This window comes from Toxorhynchites rutilus, chromosome 2 (assembly GCF_029784135.1).
Source record: "Toxorhynchites rutilus septentrionalis strain SRP chromosome 2, ASM2978413v1, whole genome shotgun sequence".
NCBI lineage: Eukaryota > Metazoa > Arthropoda > Insecta > Diptera > Culicidae > Toxorhynchites > Toxorhynchites rutilus.
In genome coordinates, this window is record NC_073745.1 from 27,092,783 (window position 1) to 27,117,854 (window position 25,072).

Genomic DNA, 25,072 nt, shown 5'->3' on the forward strand with positions numbered 1-25,072 from the left:
AACGGTTTAAATTAATGAAAACTGGAAGCAATCCCATTTTCTCATAAATTTGTCGATTTGTGTGCTTACAAACCGTCAAAAGCGAGCAACTAATACATTCGTTTCTGCCCGTTTTCAACTTATTTGGTATGAATAAGCCATTCACGATTTGAAACCACACCACTTCTCGTTTGGCGGTTATCAGAACAACATCGTTGCAGGCGAGCGTCGAGTGGTAATGATTGGTTCCTTTTGAGAAGGGCCCTTCTCAGGGCTGGAGGCGAATGAACTGAAGAAATTTAAAACCAAATGGAATGAATGGAATGTAATGAAACCACAGATCCGAGCGATCTAGCAAGCACAGCTCAACGAGCGGACATCATGCATGCCTAATGTTGGTTTCATTATGAATGCAACAACTGTGCCACCTTACTTCGAGATAATCGCAACAACGCAATTAGCTCAAGTAGAAACGTGTTGTGTGCGCCATTTTGTTCTTCATTCTAATTCAAACTATCGGAGTGTAACAAACGTTATGTGAATAATGAATTAATTTCTTTTTCTTGCGTGAACTAAACTCGGGCTTTTATTTTCCACTGATAATCTCTGTCCAAGAGATTTCACACACATATACACACAAACACACAGTCTGATACTAGATAGGAACACGGACAAACACTGCGTTTACTTAGATACAACGTATCTTTCATGGAAGAATGTTTTCAAATCCCAGTAGGAAAATCTTACTGTTGCATGTTCTGTGGTTCGATGCCACCTAGGGATACCATCCGTACTCTTTTTAGAGTACATGTACTCTTTTCCAATAAAAAAAGACGGGTGGGTAATGTCGGGGACATAACCGGAGTGACGTAGGACTATGCAAAGGGGACAGCTTTTGTTAAATATATATTTTAAATATATTGTTTTATTTTCTTCACCTACGTGAATACCTACCTATCTACCTGAAAAATGGATTAGTTTACTGTTTACTCTTTATGAATATGTTAATGGTTCTGAAAAGAACCTTTGGTGTTGTGTTTTTGTTATCAATCGATAATCCCATCTTGTTCGGCTAAACCTTCCTGTTTAGCGATTTGTTGTCACTCGCCACAGCTTTCACAGTTGGAAAATTTCTTCCCATCCAGCTTGTGACATATTTTACAGTAGATTACATTCAATGGCACGTCGCATTACCACCACTCAGTGCCGGATTGGAGGTAATTTTAACCTGTAATTGAACATTTGCGATAACAGTGGTACAGTGTCGACTTTCAATGTGGGATCATAATTTGGATCTCTATGTTTACAAAAATGTCCAACTAAATAAGTCACATTACATGTCCGTCCAATTAGCTAAATGTCGAACTAATTGTAGATTACTGTACTTTCAATCTGGAAACAATTTAAGAATTGGTGAAAATTGAATAATCAGGAAAGTCCCCAACTATCAATAAGCTCAGAACAACTGCCAAATTCACATACTCATCAAATCCTGGCAAACAAATTATGAAAACATCAATTTGTGTTTTATTATTATTTTGGATAATGTTTTAGAAAGCATTGAACTTTATTTCCTAAACTCTTTTTTGGAAGGTTTAATGGCCCTGAAAAGCGCCTTGTTTTATGGAATGGTTCCAATTTAGAAAACTTAGTACTCGTGGTTTTGAAAAAAACCATTTCGAACGCCCTCGATGCCGCCTTGTTCTGGATTTGCCACCAAAGCAGTTTGTATAAAGAACAAACTTTTTTCTTCTGCTACCTGATGCCGTTTTGCGATTGCGTTTGCCACTCGCCATTCGCTGCAACTGCCTGTTGTCTTGATGTCCGCCGAACCGAATGTGTTATGTTCCGAATGCAGGTTTTCTTATCGTCGCGAGCAGCTTTGCCAGCCAACTCGATCACTCCGGCGGCCGAAACTATATAACGCCGGCTAGGTGGACTGGTACACAGGTACTAACGCGCTCGACCTAGCTACCTTTTCCGGTGCAATTGGCGGATACACCTACGGGAAATTGCAGACCACCACGGTTCGAGCGGGATTTTGCCTTTCCCTTCACTTTTCCTCCTTTGCCATATCCAACCATGGCTGCTTGTGTTGGTTTGTTGATGTGAGGTGATGCGAAACGATGTGGTGTACGGTTCGGATGAGAATGATCGTTTTAAGCTGACTGGCTGGCTCGAGAATTACGCATGTGTGAGACTGCGACCAATGTTTCCCTCATTTTTTTCTTTTTCCTTCCCAATCGTGCTTCATTCTATTTCGCTGCTGCTCTGGTTGCCCGTTTTGGTAGGTACGATTTGAGGAGCACAAAATGGACCAATCAAAAATGGGCACATAGTGTATTTGGACAATGCTTGATATTTCACAATTATTCAATTATTTATCTCAAGAAAAATGAAATGTTATTCGTTATGATAGATGCGTAGATATATTTCCTATCAATTGATGCAAAAACCTTTGCGATCTATTGAGAAATGCTCGAGTTATAAGCGTTCCAAATCTTGCATTTTTTCCTACTTGTTCAGTGCCTAGATTTCCATTTCACCCCCTATATCTTCCGGTTAGACGTAGTCCTACGTCAAAATATGTTTGTTTCGAGCATGCAGTTATGCTATGTTTTGATTCTTACTCCAATGAAACCACAATCGATTAATACGTTTTTATGTTATTTTATAGCTCTATATACTTCCATGAATTATATTCAGTTGCTTACTTTTATTTAAAACAGTTGAAAAAATCGAATTTCGTTATTTGTGTTGGAGTATCTAAAATTAGTCTGTTTTGAGGAGGCTGAATTAGATGACTATTAAAACATAATAAAGAGGAGAAAACATATTTTTTTGAGTTTTTTCATTCAATCATACCCTCTCCTTCAAATAAATGCCAATAAAGCCTGAAAAATACACAATGGCAACATTACAGAGAAGTTCAATTTTCGGTCTGTGACACCGTGCGCGAGTATACGTGTTATGATTTTGCACGCGAGTACAGCTGGGTTAATCGTATCGAATAACAAACTGCTGAAAACTATTCGATTAACGATTAATTCCAAAAATCGGGGATCACTAAGTGCAATGTGGTACTCAATCGAAACGATAAGCAAAACACCACGACTATAGAAAAAGCGCGAATGTTATACAGTGCACGATGGAACATACGTCAAGGCGGATTTCGGGCAGCTCCCGGGTCAAGAATTGTAGACGGTCCCGGAGAAGGAAAGGTGCAAAAGAAGTTAAAGCTTGATTCACTTAAAATCCGGAATCACAAAACCAGTTGTATCTCGGGATTGGTTATAGTTGCAAACAATTTGTTTATATGAAAATGCAGGTAGTTTGTTGTTTTCAGAAAAATATTTAGAAAAATATTCCGTTACAGTTCTGATGATTTTTAGTACTTTTCTTCGGATACCCTCCATGAAAGTTTGGACTTTATGTTGGCCAACCTCAGCGGCCGTTTCATTCCACGATCTCTTCATGTCTGCAGTTTCACGTACGATTCGTCATCTATGCATTCTATGCAGCATGCATTCTGCGCACTTCATCAAAATCTTTTTTGACGTGGAACTACGTCTCTCATTAAGGGTTCCAAATCAGAAAACAGGTCACGTTTTTATGAAATAGAGTTCACGTTAATAACTATTTTTACAGTGAACGAATTTTGATGATTTGCATACCAATCGAATTGGAATTCTCTAAGATTTGTTGCTAAGATATGCTATACATTGCAGTTTCCTAATCCCAAAACGGTTTAAATTAATGAAAACTGGAAGAAATCCCATTTTCTCATAAATTTGTCGATTTGTGTGCTTACAAACCGTCAAAAGCGAGCAACTAATACATTCGTTTCTGCCCGTTTTCAACATATTTGGTATGAATAAGCCATTCACGATTTGAAACCACACCACTTCTCGTTTGGCGGTTATCAGAACAACATGTTGCAGGCGAGCATCGAGTGGTAATGATTGGTTCCTTTTGAGAAGGGCCCTTCTCAGGGCTGGAGGCGAATGAACTGAAGAAATTTAAAACCAAATGGAATGAATGGAATGTAATGAAACCACAGATCCGAGCGATCTAGCAAGCACAGCTCAACGAGCGGACATCATGCATGCCTAATGTTGGTTTCATTATGAATGCAACAACTGTGCCACCTTACTTCGAGATAATCGCAACAACGCAATTAGCTCAAGTAGAAACGTGTTGTGTGCGCCATTTTGTTCTTCATTCTAATTCAAACTATCGGAGTGTAACAAACGTTATGTGAATAATGAATTAATTTCTTTTTCTTGCGTGAACTAAACTCGGGCTTTTATTTTCCACTGATAATCTCTGTCCAAGAGATTTCACACACATATACACACAAACACACAGTCTGATACTAGATAGGAACACGGACAAACACTGCGTTTACTTAGATACAACGTATCTTTCATGGAAGAATGTTTTCAAATCCCAGTTGGAAAATCTTACTGTTGCATGTTCTGTGGTTCGATGCCACCTAGGGATACCATGCGTACTCTTTTCCAATAAAAAAATGAGTGTACTCTTCTTTTTGCAAAATAAGCCCAAATGTACTCTTTTTGACCGTCAAGTTTCAAAACTAAAAAAAATTGTTATAAACGAATTGTTTTTGAATTGAACTGTACATATACATTTTGCAGTAGTACATTTCATTCCAAAACAAACATTCACTTGCCCTTCCCCCCGAACGTGTAATAAAAACCATTCTCGCACCCACAGTCTGACAGTTCATGATTGCGCTTCTTCGGAATGTTGTTTTAATGTTTATTGGTTTTTAGCTATCGTTCGCCTGCCTGCTTTCTTTTTCGCTGAATACCGAAGTGAAATAATTGAAATTTATCCGAAACTATCTCCTTGCACTATTGTTGTACAATCGTTTAATCGGTAAGTATTCTGTAGTATCATATTCGTTGTGAAACCAAATTTCATTGCCTATTTTAGCTTCATCATGTCCCGCCGGAAGAATAATTTTCTGATGCTCTGCAAAAGGAATTCCCGCAATTCAAACCAACTTCGGACGAATCTGATGTCTTTTGTGAGGTCTGCCAGAAGAAAATTTCCATCGCAAACAAAGGACGAACTGATCTAACTCAGCATTTAGCATCAAAAAAGCACCAGTTAAATATCAGAGCAGCAGGTTCGTCTCGAAAACTTTCGCAACTACTGGTGGTACAAAAGTCCCCGCTCGAGTTAAAAATATTGACTGCTGAAGCCACAATGGCATTCCATGCCGTTCAGCACAACTATAGCTACCTGAGCTGTAATTGCGGAAGTAAGCTGTTCAAGAAAATGTGCTGTTGTCGTTTGAGTCATTGGAAAACGAAACCTCGATCCGTATCTCCGAGCTATTAATAGAAAATCTGGTGAAACATGAACTGCTTCGAAAGTGTGTTGCATTTGGTGGTGATAGCTGTAATACTAATTTCGGTGGGGTTGGTCGCCGAGGAGAACATAATGTGTTTCACCATATGAAACAAGCCACTCAACGTGAACTTGTGGGGGTGGGTTGCCCTGCACATTTGCTGCATAACACCGCTCGTCATGGATTCGATCGTTTGGATGTGGATATTGAGGCTCTGGTTTTGAAAATTTATGGATATTTTTCCGTATATACAATTCATACGGAGGAGCTGAAGAAGTTGTGTTCATTTGTGGGCACCGAGTATAAAAAGGTGTTGAAGCATTCGAAAACACGATGGCTTTCCCTTATGCCCACCGTTGAGCAGTTCAATCATAAAGTGAGGACGGAACCAAATAGACGGAAAACGCTGACTGCATTCGACGATTCTCTTCATCAGTAATGTTTTGTAGAAGAACTCAAAGATGCTGACATATACGGGATACACGAATCAAATGCAGCGTTCGTTGTACGGTCAATGGGAGAGGAGAGAGGGACTACTGCAATTTAAGCTTCACCATTTCTCGATAGATCACAGAGATATTTGCATCAATCGATAGGAAATATTTTCTACACGGGCAGCGCAGCAGCTACGATCCGTTTACATATGCATATATTTATTTTGAACAGTGCATTATTCTGCCACTTGAATAAACAGCAATGAAGGGAGATTTTGGATCAGTTAATTGATTTCAACTCTCATCAATTCTTTCTGCGGTCATGGCAATACATTGTCCATCGAATGCAGAAGCAAACTTATAGAAACATTTTGGATTTAACCTTTTCAATACGTGTGCTACCGCTGTACGGAGCACCGCACCGAAAATTGTGCACATCGCGCTGGTGTAATCGTTTTGCAGTATCACTCTCTTGTCGTCTGAAGACGACGCTCGTAGCGAAAGGGTTAATGTAGAACGTTGTTTATATCTAGGTAGTGCGGACTGAATCAAAACGGCTATCAAAAAAGATCCAATTGAAATGTCATAAAAGATCCAATGATCAAGTGTGTTATTTTTCTTATGATAATCAATACAATAAAAAAGGTATTAATATCAAAGGCAAAAATAATTAGACTTATAAAATGAACGAACTACGTTTTTCCGTCAATTGTTTAAATGACCATTGCATAGTGCAAAAAGAGAATGGAAATAAGATAGAACTACATTTTAAGTTTAAAGTAGATGCTGTTTTCACCAGTAATGCCGGATCGTAATGTGTAATAAACAATAAATGACTCAAACGCCTAAATAATGAATCAAATGGAATACCCTGAATGGGTTCGGGAAGCGTACGAGTGGATGGATACGGCTGATGATTCTTACGAAGAAATTCGTATCTCTTTCCGCAGGAGAATCGTGTTTGCAAAACGCGGACCAAGGTTGCTTCTAACCAATCCTTAAATTTTTTAAAGTTTCCGAGTACCATCTGAATCTGGTCTTCATTGAAAACTTTACAGAGGCGCTATGGAACATCGAACTGCTTGCTCAGTTGGTTAAATTTTGATTTCCAATAGTGAGCTTTCTTACGCCACATACCAAGCAATTTATAAATAAAATAATCTGAATTATATGTTTCATACAAGTTTCATACAACTACATGGCTTTTTGATGCTTTCGGAATTCCACAATAAAATTCTACGCTGTTGTCAGAATATGTATTAGGATCTTCCCGAATGAACTCCGCGTAATTATGATCCGCTAGTGTTGATGATCAATATAACGGTAAAGCAATCTGCGCTTCGTGTTGATGGACGTAATCTTCTGAATCAACTACACTTTTGGTTTTCAATAATTCAAACATTGTACTTACTCCCCAGATACGGGAACCCTTATTCGGAACTAGTTTGTCGTCTCCGCAAAAATCGACCCAGCACGTCTGTAAAAACGTTTCCGATGGTAAACGATAAAAGCTCACGCGAACATTTTCACTCGTATTCGGGCAGCCTTTCACTGAGTAACGAATTTTTAATGTCCACTTTCTTTGGTATCATATTTTTTCGAACGAAAAACAAACGAAGTCAGAGTCACGTTAATGTTTACTCATGCGATTTGAAAATATTCGATAGGAAGTGGAACGAAGAGATGCCAGATGATTTTTAAAAAAGGTCTGTAAAAACATGTGAATGTCTGTTAAAAATGTGGAAAAGTCTGTAAAAGTGTGCAGATCTGTAGAAATCTCTTTTAGCATTAATTTTCCCAGATTCATTAATACTTTGTACATGGCGATGCACGTAAGATTGTCTTTTGCATAATATTGTATATTTGGTATATGTATATTTTGTATATATACAGTCATTCCATGCCAAACCGATATATTGGTTCTCAGATTTTTGTGGAAAGCTAAAAATAGCTAAAACTCTATACAATGGAAACTCAGCATCAGGAGAGAAAATGTTGTTTGCTTGGTAACTGGGATAAGACTATAATTTGTGTCCGTGAAATGGGCTTGACATTATCTGTCAAGAGATGTGAACAATGTAGTGCTGCAACAAAGTAGAATATACGTTATATCGGTAAAATGAACGCGAAGGAGAAAGTGGCCAGTTTGTTTCGTGTGAAAAAAATCTCCAAAACTAATTGCGATGGTCTTAAGATGCCATGTGGCTACCGTTTACCACGTGAAACATTCTATTCTTATTGGACCATGTCCACGGAAACCGGGTAGTAAACGACCAAGATCCGCACGCACTACAAAAGTGGTGAAATCTGTCAAGTAGAAAGTGAAGCGAAATCCAGTAAGATCAATCCGGAAGTTGGCCAAAGAATCAAAAATCTTGATATCCTCCATGCATCGATTGGACAAAGATGACTTGAAGGCATCCATCAATGCTAGGGTGAAACGCCATGTGATAACGGAACAGAAAAAAAAGCACTGCTTGAGTGCTCGAAACGATGGCTGCCAAGCATCCCTATGGAGAGGCGGTGGGTGAAACAGTGCATTGCAGTGAGCGGCTCAAAACCACTCGTTCAATGATGCGGCTCTTTTTTGAGCCGAGACTCCTCCAAAAGCGGCTCTTTTTTGAACCGTGGTTTTGAAAGAAGAGTGGCCAACGTTTTCAAACGTGATCCTAGCCTCTCCATCAGAGATGTCGGAAACAAGTTGGGAATGTCATAACAGTGTTGAGGCCCAAGAAACGAGTCGGAAGGAAGGAAGGTATTGAATTAAAGAGACTTTAAACTCTGAGAGTTCATTCGTCTCTAACGAGTCGGACTGTTAACATACAACATACAAGTTAACACTGTAGAATGATGCGCAATCGCTATGTTAAGTAAAACACCACGCTCAAATCATTCAGATTCGAGAAGTTGTTGTCCTCCTGAAAGATTTCAATGAAAAAATGAGTCCATTTTTTTATAAATTATTCGAAACAAAATTGACTCTGATGATGATGACAGAGCTGTATTTTTTCTGACAAAAATATCACTGACAAAAATATCACGATAGTCACTTCCTACTGACAAAAATCTCGGTCAAATGACGACTGACAGAGTACGATGCAACAATTTGCCTGTTACTGAGCTTTGTCAATATAATTTGGCCCATCAAGTAGGCGGTAAAATTGTCCTTAATGAATTGATGATTGTCGCAGATTGCATTTTATTTTCATCGAGCAAAGCTTCGATTTACATTCCGATTGTTGTTTCTTGTATTTACTGAAGTAAATACTATGTCGAAAACGCGATAACGTGTAGGCGATTGCAGACCATTTAGGTAAAGGTAAATTGACCAAAACTTGAACAATCTCTGCATGCTGAAATAATGAAGAAATTTCTTTTTTCGTTGAAATTTCTGCCCGATATCGAAATTCTCGTATTTGAAAGTCCGTTTGGACTCATTTATATAGAGACGAATGAACTCTCAGAGTTTAAAGTCTCTCTAATTCAATACCTTCCTTCCTTCCTTCATTTATATTTTTTGTTCTCCTCGAAGTTTTAGCATTTTATATAAGAATGGTATTCAGGTAGCAACGTGAACAAATGCATCCTGGTAAACGTGTAAACTTCCATTACATCCGTTGACATGGTATTTCTTGTCTTGACGATCATAGTGCGCTGACTTGCAACATGCTTTGATGGTCAAAACACTCTGACAAACTATTTACCATCAAAGAGTGAGGAATTTGTTTTGTCGGTTTATGTTTTGTTGCACGTCGTTTGGTGCTAATGTTGCAATGATCGTCATAATAGTCCAAATATATGCAGTGACTGTGACAAATTGCAGCTCTGGATGATGACACATGTTGTAGTAGCATTCTTAACCTATCGCATTGGAAACGCACCTGAACACTGAAGAACGGACCGATGATGTGCACGGTGGTTTCCTCATCCACAGGGGTGTTGGTGGTATGCTCGGGCAGTTTGATTATGCTACCGGTCACTCGCTGAAGCTCCCGCACATTCTGGCCACCCTTGCCGATGATGCGTCCAACCTATGGAAATGAACAAAATAACAGTTAGTACAAAACTAAATCCAGTGCATCAACTCAAAGGCAATCACCAACCTGCGCACTGGGTACCAAAATCTCGACGGTTAATCTCACATCGTCGGTACCGGAGACGAAGCCCTCCTCCCGCATTTTCTCGAAGATCAGATACTGTGCCTTCCACTGAGCCTCCGGCGTTCCGACAATGGTAACTTTACGCTCGGTTTGCTGCTCGAGTGGTTTGTCCGCTTCCAGCGGAGCGATCTTGACGGAAGCACCGGAAAATCTTATAATATTACGAATATGCGATCCTTTGGTTCCGATTATAGCACCAACGGCGTTATTTGGAATATACAGGTATGTGGTTTCTTGAACATCGCTCGATCCTGATGGCACTCCCGGTGCGGTCGGCGGCTGGTGGTACATCGGATAGCTCGAGCCCGGATACATTCCGGAGCGGCCAGCGAATCCCATCCCATTACCAGAGGTCGACATCATCGCCATCGGATGAAGCCCTGGGAACATTATACTCTGAGGTGCCAAGGCTTGCAGATCGTTTTCGTAACTCTGGCGTAGCTTAGCACTGATCTGACTTTCGCCCTTGGACATGTTCTCGATCGTACCCTTGACGGTGATGATACGCTCCAGATTAAAGCTGTTGATGTCGTTTATAGAGCTAACAGTGATCTTTGTATCGGTGTCCTGCATTATCCGCTTAATAGTGTTCCCGCTTTTGCCAATGATGCGACCGATCAAGTTGTTGTGAGCGAGAATTTTGAGACAAATTTCACTAAAACCGAAAAAAGATCATTGTTAGTTCCCCCGTGCGCCATTTTTGCGGATCGTCCGCCTCTTCCGCTGCCAGCTTACCCTTTGTTTGTGTTGTTGGCCTCCTGCTGCATAACCTCCAGTATTCTCTTGCAAGCGCTGGTACAATTCTCCGGATTGCCGTAGATGGTGATCGCTTTCTCCAGCGATCCCACGTTGTCCTTCCGATGCACATCGACGCGGGCCCTGCTGTTCTGGGTGATCTGTCGTATCGTGCTACCCTGGCGGCCGATAATGGCGCCGACCATCTCGCTGGCTACCAGCAGCCGCAGCGGGAAGTCGGTCTGACGGCCCGGTCCACCGCCCGGCATTCCGGCGTACTGCGAGCGGGTACGCTGGCTGCGCCGCGCCACTTTACTCTCGAACAGCTCCACCGTCAGCTTAGAATCCTCGAAGTCGATTCCGTTCAGGCCCGATACAGCTCTGGAAGAAAGAGTGGGAAAAAGTGGGTTTTTTCGTGAGCAACGTTGACTTTTGCGTTTGCGTATATTGGTTGTTTGCTGAAATATACGAGTGTATGTTTTTATAGTCTCAAATCCTGCTTTTTCAACACGCCCAGTTGAAGAGTAGTTTAGTTACAGAACACCATGTTAGCGAGCGATTACGGTATGCATAACCTATCTCATTGGATACGCATTTCAACCAGTCTTCAGAAAACAAACGCAGCGCTGCGCTTGAGTTTAGCTCCTATCAGCGCGCGTTCAAAGAAAACTCGTACTCTCTCTCGGTGCGAAAAGCACAAAATTCATAAGCACGACAGCGCAAAATGTACCCGGCGCAGAACTCAGATACTAAACATTTCTTTTCACTTGTGTTATGCGCGTCTCATTCTACACACATTTTCTCATACGTACAAAAACGTAGTAGGAAACACATAACGTTTTTCATAACGAGGCTTGATTTTGGTTGGGGTGGCATATTTTTACTGGGTCAAAACCACAAAAGGGATCCCTTTAGGAGTACAAGGTGATGAGGTATATCGGCTTTTGAAAACAGAACATTGCCAGTAGTAATCCACCACTGACCACTTTGGCCCCAAAACAACGAAATGCGAAATATGCGAAATAATCGCTGAAATTGAACAACACCTTTCACCTCTCCTAAAATCTGTGAACAGTCGTCCAAACTGTTGATTTGTCGAAAATATCAGGCCAAATGAACTTCACTAGAAATTCCTTAAATTCGAAACGCACAAAACTACGGCCGAATGTCTACCGAGAGAGCGATTTTTGTTTTCATTTATATTTTGACATGCGACAGCTCCAATGAAGTACAGGATGACTCAAAAGTCATGAAATTCTTCAAACATAAGATGACTATCAATACGGTGTCAATAGTCAATAGCTATACTACCAAACAAGCACGTGACCACTTTGCCCCCACTACCCCTACCAGTTGTACAGGTTGAAATTGTCCGGTTGATGTTTTAAATGTTGCTAGCATGGTTGTATGCATTCGTTGGATTTGACATATGTCACTTTTTTTCATTTGATATTAAACTTCAAAAATATGTTAGTCATTCTGCAAAAAAACAAAGTAACTTGGTTGTGTACCTCATTAAAAATGTCGAGTTTCGTTCCGGATAAAGAACATTTGCAGCACTTCGCCGAATATATGGTCGGTGTTAAGTCAGAGAGGACCAAATCGCAAAATTGAAAATTTTGAGTTATTGATTGCATTAGGTTAATAATTCCATAAGCTACATACCACATTAAAACTATAAAAGATAATACAATCGACTAAATTTTCCTTGAATGCTACATTTATTAGGCCTTCTAAAAATATATTCAACGCCCTGTCGGACAACCTTACGGAAGTTGACCGGAACCTCAAGCATGATCGATGAGAAGATATTTGTCAGCATATTCTTCAGATCTTTCGTAGCTTTGATGATCAGTTGCTTCTCTGTTTGACCACAGTAGATCCTCCGTTTGTGGTTCGGCCAGCAATTTAGTATCGGTCGCAGCTGGGGGACTTTTGAAGGGTTGACGGACCTCGGTACAACGTCTATCTTTGTTGTCAGCTGCTCTTTCTGAGTGATTATCTGCAGCTCAGACATGGCCGACCTAGCCTGATGCTTACGCATAAAAATGTCCATTTTAGCCATGAACTTCTTTGAAGTCTGGTCGGTTGTTTCGACCTCCCAGTCCAAGGCGCGGGACCATCTTCCACTTCTACTGCACTTTACGGTTGCGCAGCACTGTCGGACGATCAGAGGCAGGCTTCCTTCAGACGCTCTCGCCATTCTCTTCAGGAGAATGAATGTTGTGAATACCGGATCGGCTATATCCGGTGGAGACGAAGTGCCTCACGATGTCCAGCTTCTTCGCGCTCTGGCGAGAAACTGGCAGTACGAACAAAGTGTTGGACGCAGATGGTTCACATGTTTAGGCAAGACTGTTGCAAATCAACTGATCAGGGTGTCGATCAGGGTTGGCATAATAAAATCTGTATTTTTGGTCTCAAACATTTTTTTATCTTAGTTTTTTCTCGGAAAATCTGTATAAATTTCAATTTGATTTTGATGCATAATGTAAGTTTTAGTATCATTGATTGGCATAGTTATCATGAATTTGATGATTTTGGTGGTATCCATGTAGAATCGCATTCAATGTGCTTTTGTACATCCAAAATTAATTTTTAGCACATATTTTGACATCCTGATTTATAACATTTAATGAGCTTAAAAATAACAAAAAATAATGTGCTACCCTGTCATACTGGTACAGCATTTGTGTAATATACAGGGTTTTACAACTTTAAATTACGAAAGTAAAATGAAATAAAACACACTTAGAATTCGAATTTCGATGAAACTTTTATTCCAAATTAAAGTTTGGTTTATGCCATTATGTGTGAAATACAACATCATTCAAATGTCCACCTAGGGCTTCCGGGGTTCCTCGCACACCTTGTTCCTCGCACACCTTGAACAGGTAATTTTCGATGACTTTTTGGCACATATGGGGCGGTATCTCGGTCATAACTTCACGAATGTTGTCTTTCAAATGTTCAAGAGTTTGCGGAGAGTTGGCATAGACACGGTCTTTCGCATAACCCCACAAAAAAAAGTCTAGCGGGTTCAAATCGCATGATCTGGACGGCCAATTGGCATCACCGCAACGCGAAATTATGCGTCCCTCAAATTTCGTTCGCAATATGGCCATGTTCGGTCGTATTGTGTGGCACGTGGCGTCGTCCTGCTGAAACCACATGTCATCCGTATCCATATATTCAATTTGTGGCAAAAACAAGTCGGTTAACATGCGGCCATAGCGCTGACCATTCACAGTTACCGTCTCGCCGTCCTCATTTTCAAAGAAATACGGCCCGATGACTCCATCAGACCATAATGCGCACCAAACAGTGACTTTTGGCGGATGCAATGGCCTCTCAACAATCACGTGTGGATTTTCTGAGCCCCATATATGGAAGTTTTGGGTGTTCACATAGCCACCGAGCTCGAAATGTGCCTCATCGCTGAAGAAAATTTGATACGAAAATTCAGCATTTTGCTGCTGTTGTTTGTTCACCCAATCGACGTATGCCCGACGCATTCCATGGTCACCACGCTCTAATTTTTGTACCAGTTGGACTTTATATGGATGTAGGTGCAAGTCCAAATGCAAAATTCGCCACAATGATGTGTTTGACAAGCCCAATTGCTGAGCACGCCGTGGAATCGAAACATTCGGGTCATCCTCCACACTGGCAGCAACAGCAGCAATATTTTCGGCCGAACGCACATTACGATGATGCACAGGTTTCACAATATCCGCTACGGATCCAGTTTGTTCGAATTTACGCACTACATTAGCGATTGTGTGCTCTGTAGGCCGTCCATGACGAGCAAAACCCGTCCGTAATGCTCGAAAAACATTTGTCGGTTTTTCATCATTTTTATAGTATAATTTAACAAAATTAACACGTTCTGCGATGCTAAAACGATCCATATTGTAAAATGGCAGACATTCAACTAACGATATGACGCTTTGGTTGACAGCTATGTCAAACGGTTCTCAGCGCAGGGCTGTATACTTTCGGAAGCCCGAAATGGAAAACCCTACATATGCCATAGCAATGTAAGAGCAATATGAGAGAGCGAAACAAGAGACACATTGCAAATAAGCACCCACCGCCGACCGAAAAGTTTACAGATTCACGTTTATGCTTTTCTTTCTTACACTTAGAAAACATTTTCCATGCATTCTTACAAGATACAACTTCATTTCATAATGTGGTGTAATAATCTCACAATATTCGTACAACAGCTCCAGTGGCTATGTGAATAGCGTAAAATAGCCTTACATTCCAGCCGACCTTGGTTCGATCCCTGCCCTGCTTGGCATTATTTGGCCTTTTTTCATGCTGACGCTCAAGTTGAGAGATAGGTCTGCTCCCATACATACAAACAAACTCTCGAAAAAGATGCTTTTATTTGTTCATTCCACCCTTCGGCACACGAAAAAGATTTTTTGTTCTGCCAGCGCTAGTTTGGGTATAGAAAAAAGATTAACAGCGTTATTTATTGATTGTAAAGCTAACCAATAACACAGGCTTTCGCACCTTTTCGCCTTAGATTGAACATGAGAACGCAGTACTTCACGCTACATATGAATGCCAAAATATCTCTCGTTCATGCTGATTCGAATGCTACATGAATAAAATTGGTGAGATGGGAAAAATATTATTGAGATCAAGCCATAACTAAAATTGGATCGTTATTTTAAAAAATCTGTAAATCTGTATGAAAACCTAAAAAACTGTAATCTGTAACTACAGATTCTTGGTTTCAAAAAGTCTGAAAAATCTGTATAAATACAGATTATTCTGTAGATATGGTAATCCTAGTGGCCCAATGAACGTAGGCCGCCCAGCCATCGTCGAATTAAACACGATGTCTTCGTCAGCCTACCAGTCAGCCATCGTTGGACCCTGCAGCGTGACCGATGTGCATCACAACAGGAGTAGGGGGTTATAAAAGGATTTGCTCGTGGTTAAATAAAACAATTCTAGGTTGTACCGTTGAGAATTAAGCTCCTTTTGTTTTGAAAGTCCCACGTAGACTAGATATAGTTAAGTTTTCTATATATCTGTCCAGGTTCGAAGGCTTCTTTGACGAAGTTTTCGTCACCCATCATGAATTAGCGAGCGATTGAGTGTAAAGTTACCGGGAGCGGGTTTTGGCGGTGGTATTTTTGTGGTATTTACGGCACTTTCTGTCCGTCGTAAACAAAACAGATTGACACTTTCTTCTAGCGACACCGCGGAATGATATGGTTGGCTGGTGCTCGAACTCTGTCAAAACTTTCTTGACCATATTGGGGTTCATTGGCTGTAACGTGACGCTTCTTGAACACAAAGTGAGGGTATTCACGATTTTAAGGTTCTCAACTATGAGAAGCTTCCGGATTCTTAGCAATTTTTTTTCATGTGTGGTTTGAGGTTCCGACGACACGATCGTTATTGCAGTGTGAACGGTCCATGAAATTTGGCAGATGAAAACAATCCACTTTCATCTAGTTTTACTAACAATTTAAGTTTTTCACAGTCACATCGTTAAAAAGATGCAGTCAAATTTGTGTTTGTTCGACTTCCTCCGAGTCAGTCTAGTCAGTCATGTGCCGGGAAACCAATTTTATATAAAAAAGGGCAAACAGTTACTTTCGAATAAGGCCAAATTCATGGCAATTAGATCCATCTATCCGGGTTTCATACAATTTAAAGTTGCATGCTAACATTTGAATATTGGCAGGCACTATCACTGATCTCAACTAGGATTTGAGCTTATGCCGATGAAGAAATTTGGGGAATAGTAGATCAAGAAAACTTAAACAATCTCTCACCTTTGTGCCTGCTCGTGGTTCTCGAATGTGATATGGACGGTTTGCGTGTTCGGGTCTTTGCTGGTGACCGCGTCGCAGTGCTCGACCTTGCCGAAGGGTTTTAGCAGTGGCTCGATGTCATCGAATTTGGCGTGCTGCGGTATTCCACTAATGATGATTTTGGCAATATTGCTGAAAGGAGAAAGCAAGAAAAAAAATGGAAGACAATTAGTCTTTTGTGGTTTCTGAGGTATAGCACCGATCGGTGCTACTGCTTTATGCATTCCACGCATATACACGACAAGAATTCCAAACAAGATAGACGTCATCCCCGAGCGCTACTTTGCTGCTGTGGTAACGAGAACGAGTACCGTTTTAGTCGGCCATTTCCTGTTTACATCGCGCAGTACATTACTCGACAAATAGGCATCGCCAAGGAACGGCAACATGAATGGCATCGTAACTGCTGCAACGATTCCATTCAACGCACTTAACGATAGTTAAGCGGGCGGGTATTTGACGTCGCTTGTAAATATGGGTAAAGCAGGGAAGAGGGGTCGCTTGAAATTAGTCATTGCTGGTTAACCTTTTCTGCCGGCTGGATGGCACCAAAAGTGCACATCATCGCGCAACGGAACAGGTCATCAAGTGAACGTACGCAAACACATATGCACACATGCACAACAATCGTCATTAGGCCAGGAATGCGGCGAACACAGAGAAGGAGGTACTAGAGTGATGGACAGCCAAGCGGTTAGTGTCTGCTGTCCTCATTCGGAGTAACAGAGTGTACTATTCGTCGCGTACTATTTTTCCCTCGCCCGTACAATTATGAATGAAATTCTTAAATTAGACACATGAACTATGTGAGTGACGATCGGTACTACTGGAGCTTGATTAAACTCCGGATGCGAAACGTACTGCGTGTAAATTCACTTAGGATTTCCTCGGTCCACGTTTTGGTACTGAGTGCGACCACAACTGCCTGCAATAAAGAAGTTTCATACACATCGTGACACCCATTGCACCACACAGCCCTCCTTTCCATCTTCATTGATCATCATATAACCGGAACGCCTCGGTCTGGAAAATTATTTGAACTTCACCTCTCGTCCCTTCGTCCCCCTTCCCCCTCTTCGGGGACCGAAGAGACGGCATTTTTCCATCGATTCCTCTCCGCATGGGTATTTGTTTACAAAACAGCACCACCACGAGAAGAACGGGAGAAAGCAGGAAAGCAAGAAAGTCAAAAGGCAGCACAGGAGAAAAAAAAAGTAATAATCTTCACGTCTGATCTCACGCGCCCTGTCATCGTCGTCATTGGTTGAAGTGGCAGTGATGCCAAGTCGCAGCGCTTTTCGCATCGTGTTCTAATTTTTCTGCACATCTCTGCTATGAACGATAAATGTGGAATGTCATATTGTTAGGAAGAATCTCATGCACAACTGTCAGTGGGGAACTCATCTCAGGGGAACACAAACTAATATGTTGATATGTTGATTCCTGTCAGTCCATTAGGGGTTAAATGTCGTTGTCTAGGGCCGATTTTTCCGATAGTCGGGGGTTTTCGAAATGCCCTAGAACTAAAACTGTTGCAAATAATTCAAGAATCTCACAGAAACAGATTGAATAGAACCAAAAATGATTCCCACGTTATCAATCAGAACTATGAGCGAATTTGAAAGGTCATACAGAGGCGTAAATGAGTAGGATAAATATGAATTAAATCACGTCTTACAGTTTGTCAACTCAAGAATGAATTTTGACGCAATAATTGATAAAATAAAAAAAAAAATGCGATGGATTCCATACTCTCACTGCCAGGGATTGAGCAATGTGAGGGGACCCATACATAGGTTATCTCATAAGATCTTTCGATTAGTACACTCATCTGCTCCCTCATTTTTGTGAGAAAATAAGATTAGTGTCTAAAACACTCTATCCATCAAACCAACATTTGACCCGCCTGATTTTCTCGTAAACCAGCAAGAATAGAAATGCAATAGATATAGGCAATCGTGCTAGTCAATGATAGAATCCTACCATGCAAGTTTTACATTTGTAACATGCATTAAAATAATAAGAAAAATTATTTTCTTTGGAAGCGATTTTGGATGTAATTTTCTACATCATTTCTATAAGGTTTATGTTGCTTGAAACCGATTCAGAGGCGATAACTGTGGGTCATATTTATTAAGTCGAGTTCCCAATATGTCAGATGAAGAAAATGGCAAGAAAGGATTCTTTTCTTTCTCAATTTGATATTTTCCGCATCAGCTTACCATCGGGCAGTATGGCATACCCTCGATCGGGGCAATTTGCTTGTAAACATTCTCACGAGAGAAATAGCTTGTATGTGAGGGATGCCAGATGATTTTTGCAAATATCTCAGCATGGCACAAATAAATGTCTTCAAATGTAATCATAATGAACAAAAATGAGCACAAACCATCACGATATTTCTAAATCATGTTCAATAAATCACACAAACAATCGTTTTTACATACTTTGAAATGACCCCAGTATGTTTTCACAAAATTACATGTCTTGACAACGAAAACGTGTCTTCACATCTGGCATCTATATTATGTGCTCAGAGAATGCAGGATATCAAGAGCGCGGACTGGAGAATTAATGCACGAATACTGGGAGAACACGCTCACCGGAGAAACGGTTTCTTCTCTTCGCTGGTGGTCATGAAGGGAATAGATTGATGGAATCTCTCATTCATACAAGCTGTTTCTCTGAGCTTTATAATCTCTGAGAGAAACAACTCATGGGCATATTATACTTCTGCTGGGCCATTTAACACCGTATGATTGGAAATTTAGAATTTGGGCGCCTTACAAATTAAAATTCGTAGCACTTTTGTTATTCAGTATCTAAAATACAGAACGAGTACAGATGACTGGGGGTTAACTAATCTACGTACTGACGTAGTTGTTACCTTAAATTTTGAGAGCACGGTCAAGATAAATCCATCCTCGCTTAGGGGGTGCGTATTACACACTTCTCTTATATAATTAATTTTGAGAATGAAGTGAACACAAATAAAAATTATGAATGAAAATTTACTTTTTCGTGCCGAATATGTATTCCATGTAATAGAGTAATACGTTTTCTCGCAGCTTGTGAAATAATATTAAACTAAAGTTGTGTCTGATAATGATTTTCTATTATAATGGTGAGTTTTTGAGGAAGTTTTGAAATATAAGTCGGACTCTATTATCCGGATTGTTGATTTTTTTTCGCTCCGGATAATCGAATCATAAAAAAATTTGAAAGAAAATCTCTTGGTGAACGTAAAACAATTGAGGGGCTCAGAATGCAAGGGGTGTAAGTGACTTGATCGTTTTCTCTTCATCAACTTTTTATTTAGTTAATAACTCAACTGCAAAAACTTTCCAATTTAAGTTTGCTATAGAATCCGATAGATGAGGTTCTGACCTATTTTCCACGTTGGTAAATACAGCTGGGAATGTATTTGCAGCTAAAGGGCGAACACGAAATTATTGCGACACATTCAACAGGGCATAACTTTTTTACCATTGGGTAAAAATCAACCAAATTTTGCACACTTTCTCATTGATGTGTATTGTCTACATGATGTCAAACTCGAAGTCGTGTTTTTCGATTCAACGAAAATGGAAGTGAACCAACGCGAGTCGAGAGAACAAATTCTTTCCAAACACCTGGAATTTCCTGACCTGTCGCAACAGCAGTTGGGAAAAATGTTGAACATTCACCATTCAACCGTCTCCAGAGTGTTGAAGCGGTTTCAGGAGCGGTTGACGTTGGACCACGGCAAAGGAGCTGGAAGAAAACCGGGACCGGAGAAAAAAAAAACGGAAGGAAAGGTGAAGCGGATGATTAAAGCAAATCCCAACGTCTCAAGCCGTGATTTGGCTAAAAAGATCGGCATGTCGCAGAGCTACGTCCAGAATGCAAAGAAGAGAGCTGGACTACATACATACAAGGTACAGAACTTCCCAAACCGCGATGAGCGGCAACAATCGACGGCTGAAACTCGGGCACGGAAGCTCTACGAGAAGATGCTGACAAAATATGGCTGCTGTGTGATGGACGACGAAACGTATATAAAAGCCGGTTTTAAGCAAACTCCGGGGTTGGAGTTTTTCACCGACAAGAGCAAGTTCGATATGGACGACAAATATAAGAAGAAGAAAATGTCGAAGTTCGCCTCCAAATATCTCGTTTGGTAGGCCATCTGCTATTGTGGACTGAGGAGTGAGCCTTTCGTGATAAAGAGCACAGTAAATGGCGAGATCTACAAATCTGAGTGCCTCGAGAAGCGCCTTTTGCCGTTCTAGCAGCAGCACGACGAAGCTCCGCTATTTTGGCCAGATTTGGCATCATGCCACTATTCTAAAAGTGTCCTGGAGTGGTATGAGGCCAATTCTGTCCATTTTGTTCCAAAGGACATGAACCCGCCAAACTGTCCGGAGCTGCGCCCGGTGGAGCAGTACTGGGCAATAATGAAGCGGGAACTTTGGAAGAGCAAGAAGACAGTCAAAGACGAGAAGGACATGTTAAGAAAATGGAAAAAAAACTGAGAAACTGGTACCGGATGACACTGTAAAGACTTTGACGGAGGGCATCAAGCGAAAATGCGTTCCATTTTTACACTTAAGGCTCCATCGATTAACTTTTCTTTTGATTTTTGAAGTAAATATATGTATAAAACTACCCTAAAATTTTGGTTTGATTCTAAACATTATAAGAAACTTATTTGTTTGTATATTGCAGTGTTGTAGCCAAAAGTTGTCTGGCGCCCCCTGTGGGGAGGGGTAATGTTTTAAAAACCGAAAAAAAATATTAATCGCCTTGTTACAGCTCATGGACCAAAATATTATTCAAATGGTCAAGACCAACTTCAATCGAAAGCTGATACGTGAGCTTCCTGGATGCCAAGGAGAGTTCTATGACATGGTTAGTGAATCAACATTAGGGATGCTATGTTTTGGTTGGCAGAGGCATGGGACGAGATACAGGCTGATTCCATTGTCAAGTCATGTAGAATGCTGATTCAGTTTTTTTGAAAACCGTTAAATAACGCAAGGGATATTATCAAAAATCAAATTTTGGGATTTAGATGACAACAAAAATCGAGACGATAGTAGATCTCTACGTTTCTGGCAATTTGAAGACATTTGGCATCAATTGTTTTTTCAAAACTCCGATTCCATGCACTTGGGTGATTTTACGGTTTACGGAAGACTCAAACCTTGGCGTCTTTGCGACAATAGTGAACTGAGGTGACACAGCAGTTAAAAATTGCAGATCTTCAAAACTATTCCCGGTTGCTAGACAAACGTAGGGTTATGGACAAACGTTGGCGTACAGCAATTGCATCGCGCATGGTAGTGTTCCTTTTACAGATTTCAGGAGTAACCAAAGCGAGGAGTTCATCAAATAATTCGCACAAAGTTACGAAAATCATTTGGTTCAATTACTCCCAATTCATTGAGTATTTTGTCGTGGGTGAACTTCTCCCTATCAATAAACCACTGTTTGGCCCATATTCTACCAGTCTGAGAGCCTTTTTTCTTTCCTTTTTCACGACTAGCGGCCACAGCAATTATCACGCAGCACAAATCTTCACTCAACATGTTGATTTCATGAAATTCCGGCAGAGACTGTTTGCACAATGTGGTTGTACATCTGTGCTCGTGATTGTGCAACATTTTGCACAACCTTCAATATCGCTTCCACACGGTACAATCTTTTATACAAACCAAATTATTGTACAATAGCATTGACCGTCTAGGGGTCACCGTCAAAATATTGGGCAACCTACATTGCTCAATAATATTGAACGCCTATGGGCCGCAAAAAGTATTTCAAAATAACCTCTGTCTCCTTCCATAACGTATTTTTGTATTCCTTATTCATTACTTTTTTACATTACTTTTATGTGAGCTGCAACAACCAATCACCAACCAAACATGCCTCCCTTACCCGTCACACCGTTAGTGCAGAACACAACCTATTAATAACAACATTGTTACTTAGTATGAACATTATGAACATTAAAAGTGCATGGAACTGAATGGATTCACTTCAAACTGATATACCGTTGATTTCTCGTTTGTTTAAGGAACCCCCTGAATCCACCAACTTTGAAACGTTATATGTTGAGCTTAACCTGTTATACTGATTAAGTAGTGGCGTTTCACAACTATAGAACCACTCATATTTTTTGAGTTTCCTGAGATATGTAAGAAGTCGGTCGAATTGAAGTATATAGTGAAGGAAGGATAACTATCTTCATTTAAAAGACTGGTCATTTGAACTTTATTGTTGTTCCAGTGTTTCATAACTATAGAACCAGATGGAAGAACTCTCACTCCTTTACAAAATTAACGTCAATTTCACATGAACTATAATGAGTGTCTGATTCGTAGGTCATCTTTAGTTCTCAATCAGTTCAAATGCGGGGTGGTTTTGACCAAGTAGGGTCATGTTATAGTAATTATATCGTTCTACGCAGAAGATACTGCTCGTTTAAGCTCTCCAAATCACTCATACTGCTTGTAAGCTGCATCTACTATTCGTACGATCACTCGTCATAAGTTCTTGATAGGGCTTTGATCTGGTAAACAAGCTGACCAGTCCCGAATCTTAAGCCCTTATTCATCAAACAATGCCATGACTTCGCGGATTTTACGAATTGATGCCAAATTATCCAATTATCAAGTTGTTTTTGATGTGAAAACAGCAGTAAATGATTCTACAGAAGTGCAACAATCTGACTGTTCGTTAGTGTTGATGGTAAGCTATCCAAACCAGGTCTTTTTGAGAAAATTCTCCCAAACCATAAAAATTCATCTCTAAAGCTGCGGGATCAAAAACAAATGTGGAAGCTTATCCCATGGGTTTCACTATTTTAGGAGAACTTCTCTGATTAAAAGAAGTCCATCTTGAATAGAATTTCTCCATAATGGAAAGACTTACGGAACGTGTCATATAATTTTTCAACACGTAACTTTGCAGGCGGTAGTTTGATGGTTTGAGGAAAATATTTTCAAAACGGCCTGGTTCAGATAACTTTTCATCAACACCAATGTACAGTCAGAAGTGCAATGAAGTACTTCAGAATCATTTACTTCTTTTTTGCATCAAAAACGCCGTGATAATTGGGTAATTTGGCATCAATTCATAAAATCCGGAAAATCAAGGCATGGTTTATTGCATAAGGGCTTCAGATTCTGGACTGGTTACGAATGGTAGATGCAGCTTACAAGCAGTATGAGTGATTTGAAGAGCCTAAAAGAGCAGTATCTTCTGCGTAGAACGAGATAATTACTATAACATGACCCTACTTGGTCAAAACCACCCCGAATGGGTTATTTGAACTGATTGAGAACTAAAGATGATCTACGAATTAGAAACTCATTATAATTCATGTGAAATTGACGTTGTTGTGCAATACGTTTGCTCAATAATATAATGCTTGTATGGGCCACTTCAGAAAAATGGAACGCTTTCTCTCAAAATATATACGTAGGACGGCTTGTCAACTATTTTCATCCAAGTTTCCTTCATTTTGCATGATCTCCAGTTACATCTACGATTACCCAAATGCTTTGGCAACCCTGGGCCGCCAGTCGCATCGTGGCGGTCAGTGACGTTGTTCCGCAATCGAAACCGGGGGGAGGGCGCAGCCGCAAGCGTGTATTTATGCGCTCACTTGCGCACTCTGCCCATCATCTCTGTCTTCTTTTCCGGGCGGAGAATGCCGCGTTGCACACAGTACAGGACAGGACGTGGGGACATTGCTCCACGTTGTGGTAATCAAAAATTTTTAATGATGCATGCGATGATGCACCACAACAGAACCACAACAACAACCGACGGGTCGTGTCTGTGTGTTAACTTCGGAAGAATGTTATGTTGTTTCATTTCTTTTGACGTGGAACTACGTCTAACCGGAATATATGGGGGGGTAAAATGAAAACCTAAACACAGAACATGCAGGAAGAAATGAAAGATTCCGAATGCTTCTAACTCGAACATTTCTTACTGGATCGGAAAGAAGTTTGCATCAATTGATAGGGAATATTTCTACACTTCTATCGCGATTAATAAAATGTTATTTTTCATTAGATAAACAATTGAATGACTGTAAAATGTTAAGCGTTATCTAAACGCCCCAACTGTCTCGTTTTGATTGGCCCGATTGACGGTTTCCCCAACACAGCCATCAAAGCCAAGCAGCCTTGGGGAAAACGGCATTGCAATACATGAAAGTCGGGGTATTTTTGTTCCGACTGAAATATGTTTCCCTAACACAGATTTCTAATCCATGGAGCGTGGGGAAATTGGCATTGCAAATACATGAAAATCAGTGGTATTTTGGTTCCGACTGAAATGTGTTTGCCTAACAAAGACTTCAAAACCAAGGTATCTGGGGAAATCGGCTTTGCAAATAAATGCAAACTGCGAGTACTCGCTTGCCTTTGTGCAGACTAGAATATGCTTCCTTAACACGGTCTTCTAAACTTAGGAACCTGGGAAAATCGTGCAGACACTAGAAACGAATGAACTTTCAAATTTAAAGCCTCTATAGTATAAAAAGTA

At 40.4% G+C, this 25,072-nt stretch overlaps 1 protein-coding gene across 7 annotated transcripts in view; it reads right to left on the reverse strand.

The window, feature by feature from the left end:
- Nucleotides 1–25,072, reverse strand: part of LOC129771811 (insulin-like growth factor 2 mRNA-binding protein 1) — a 280,305-nt gene that overhangs the window by 20,504 nt on the left and 234,729 nt on the right. For all 7 annotated transcript variants that reach the window (XM_055775864.1, XM_055775860.1, XM_055775863.1 and 4 more), the window contains 4 exons: nt 16,493–16,663; nt 10,689–11,069; nt 9,897–10,608; nt 9,675–9,824 (listed from right to left, as the gene is read on the reverse strand). In XM_055775864.1, coding sequence (XP_055631839.1) covers nt 9,675–9,824; nt 9,897–10,608; nt 10,689–11,069; nt 16,493–16,663 — 1,414 coding nt within the window. The remainder of the gene's footprint in view (nt 1–9,674; nt 9,825–9,896; nt 10,609–10,688; nt 11,070–16,492; nt 16,664–25,072) is intronic.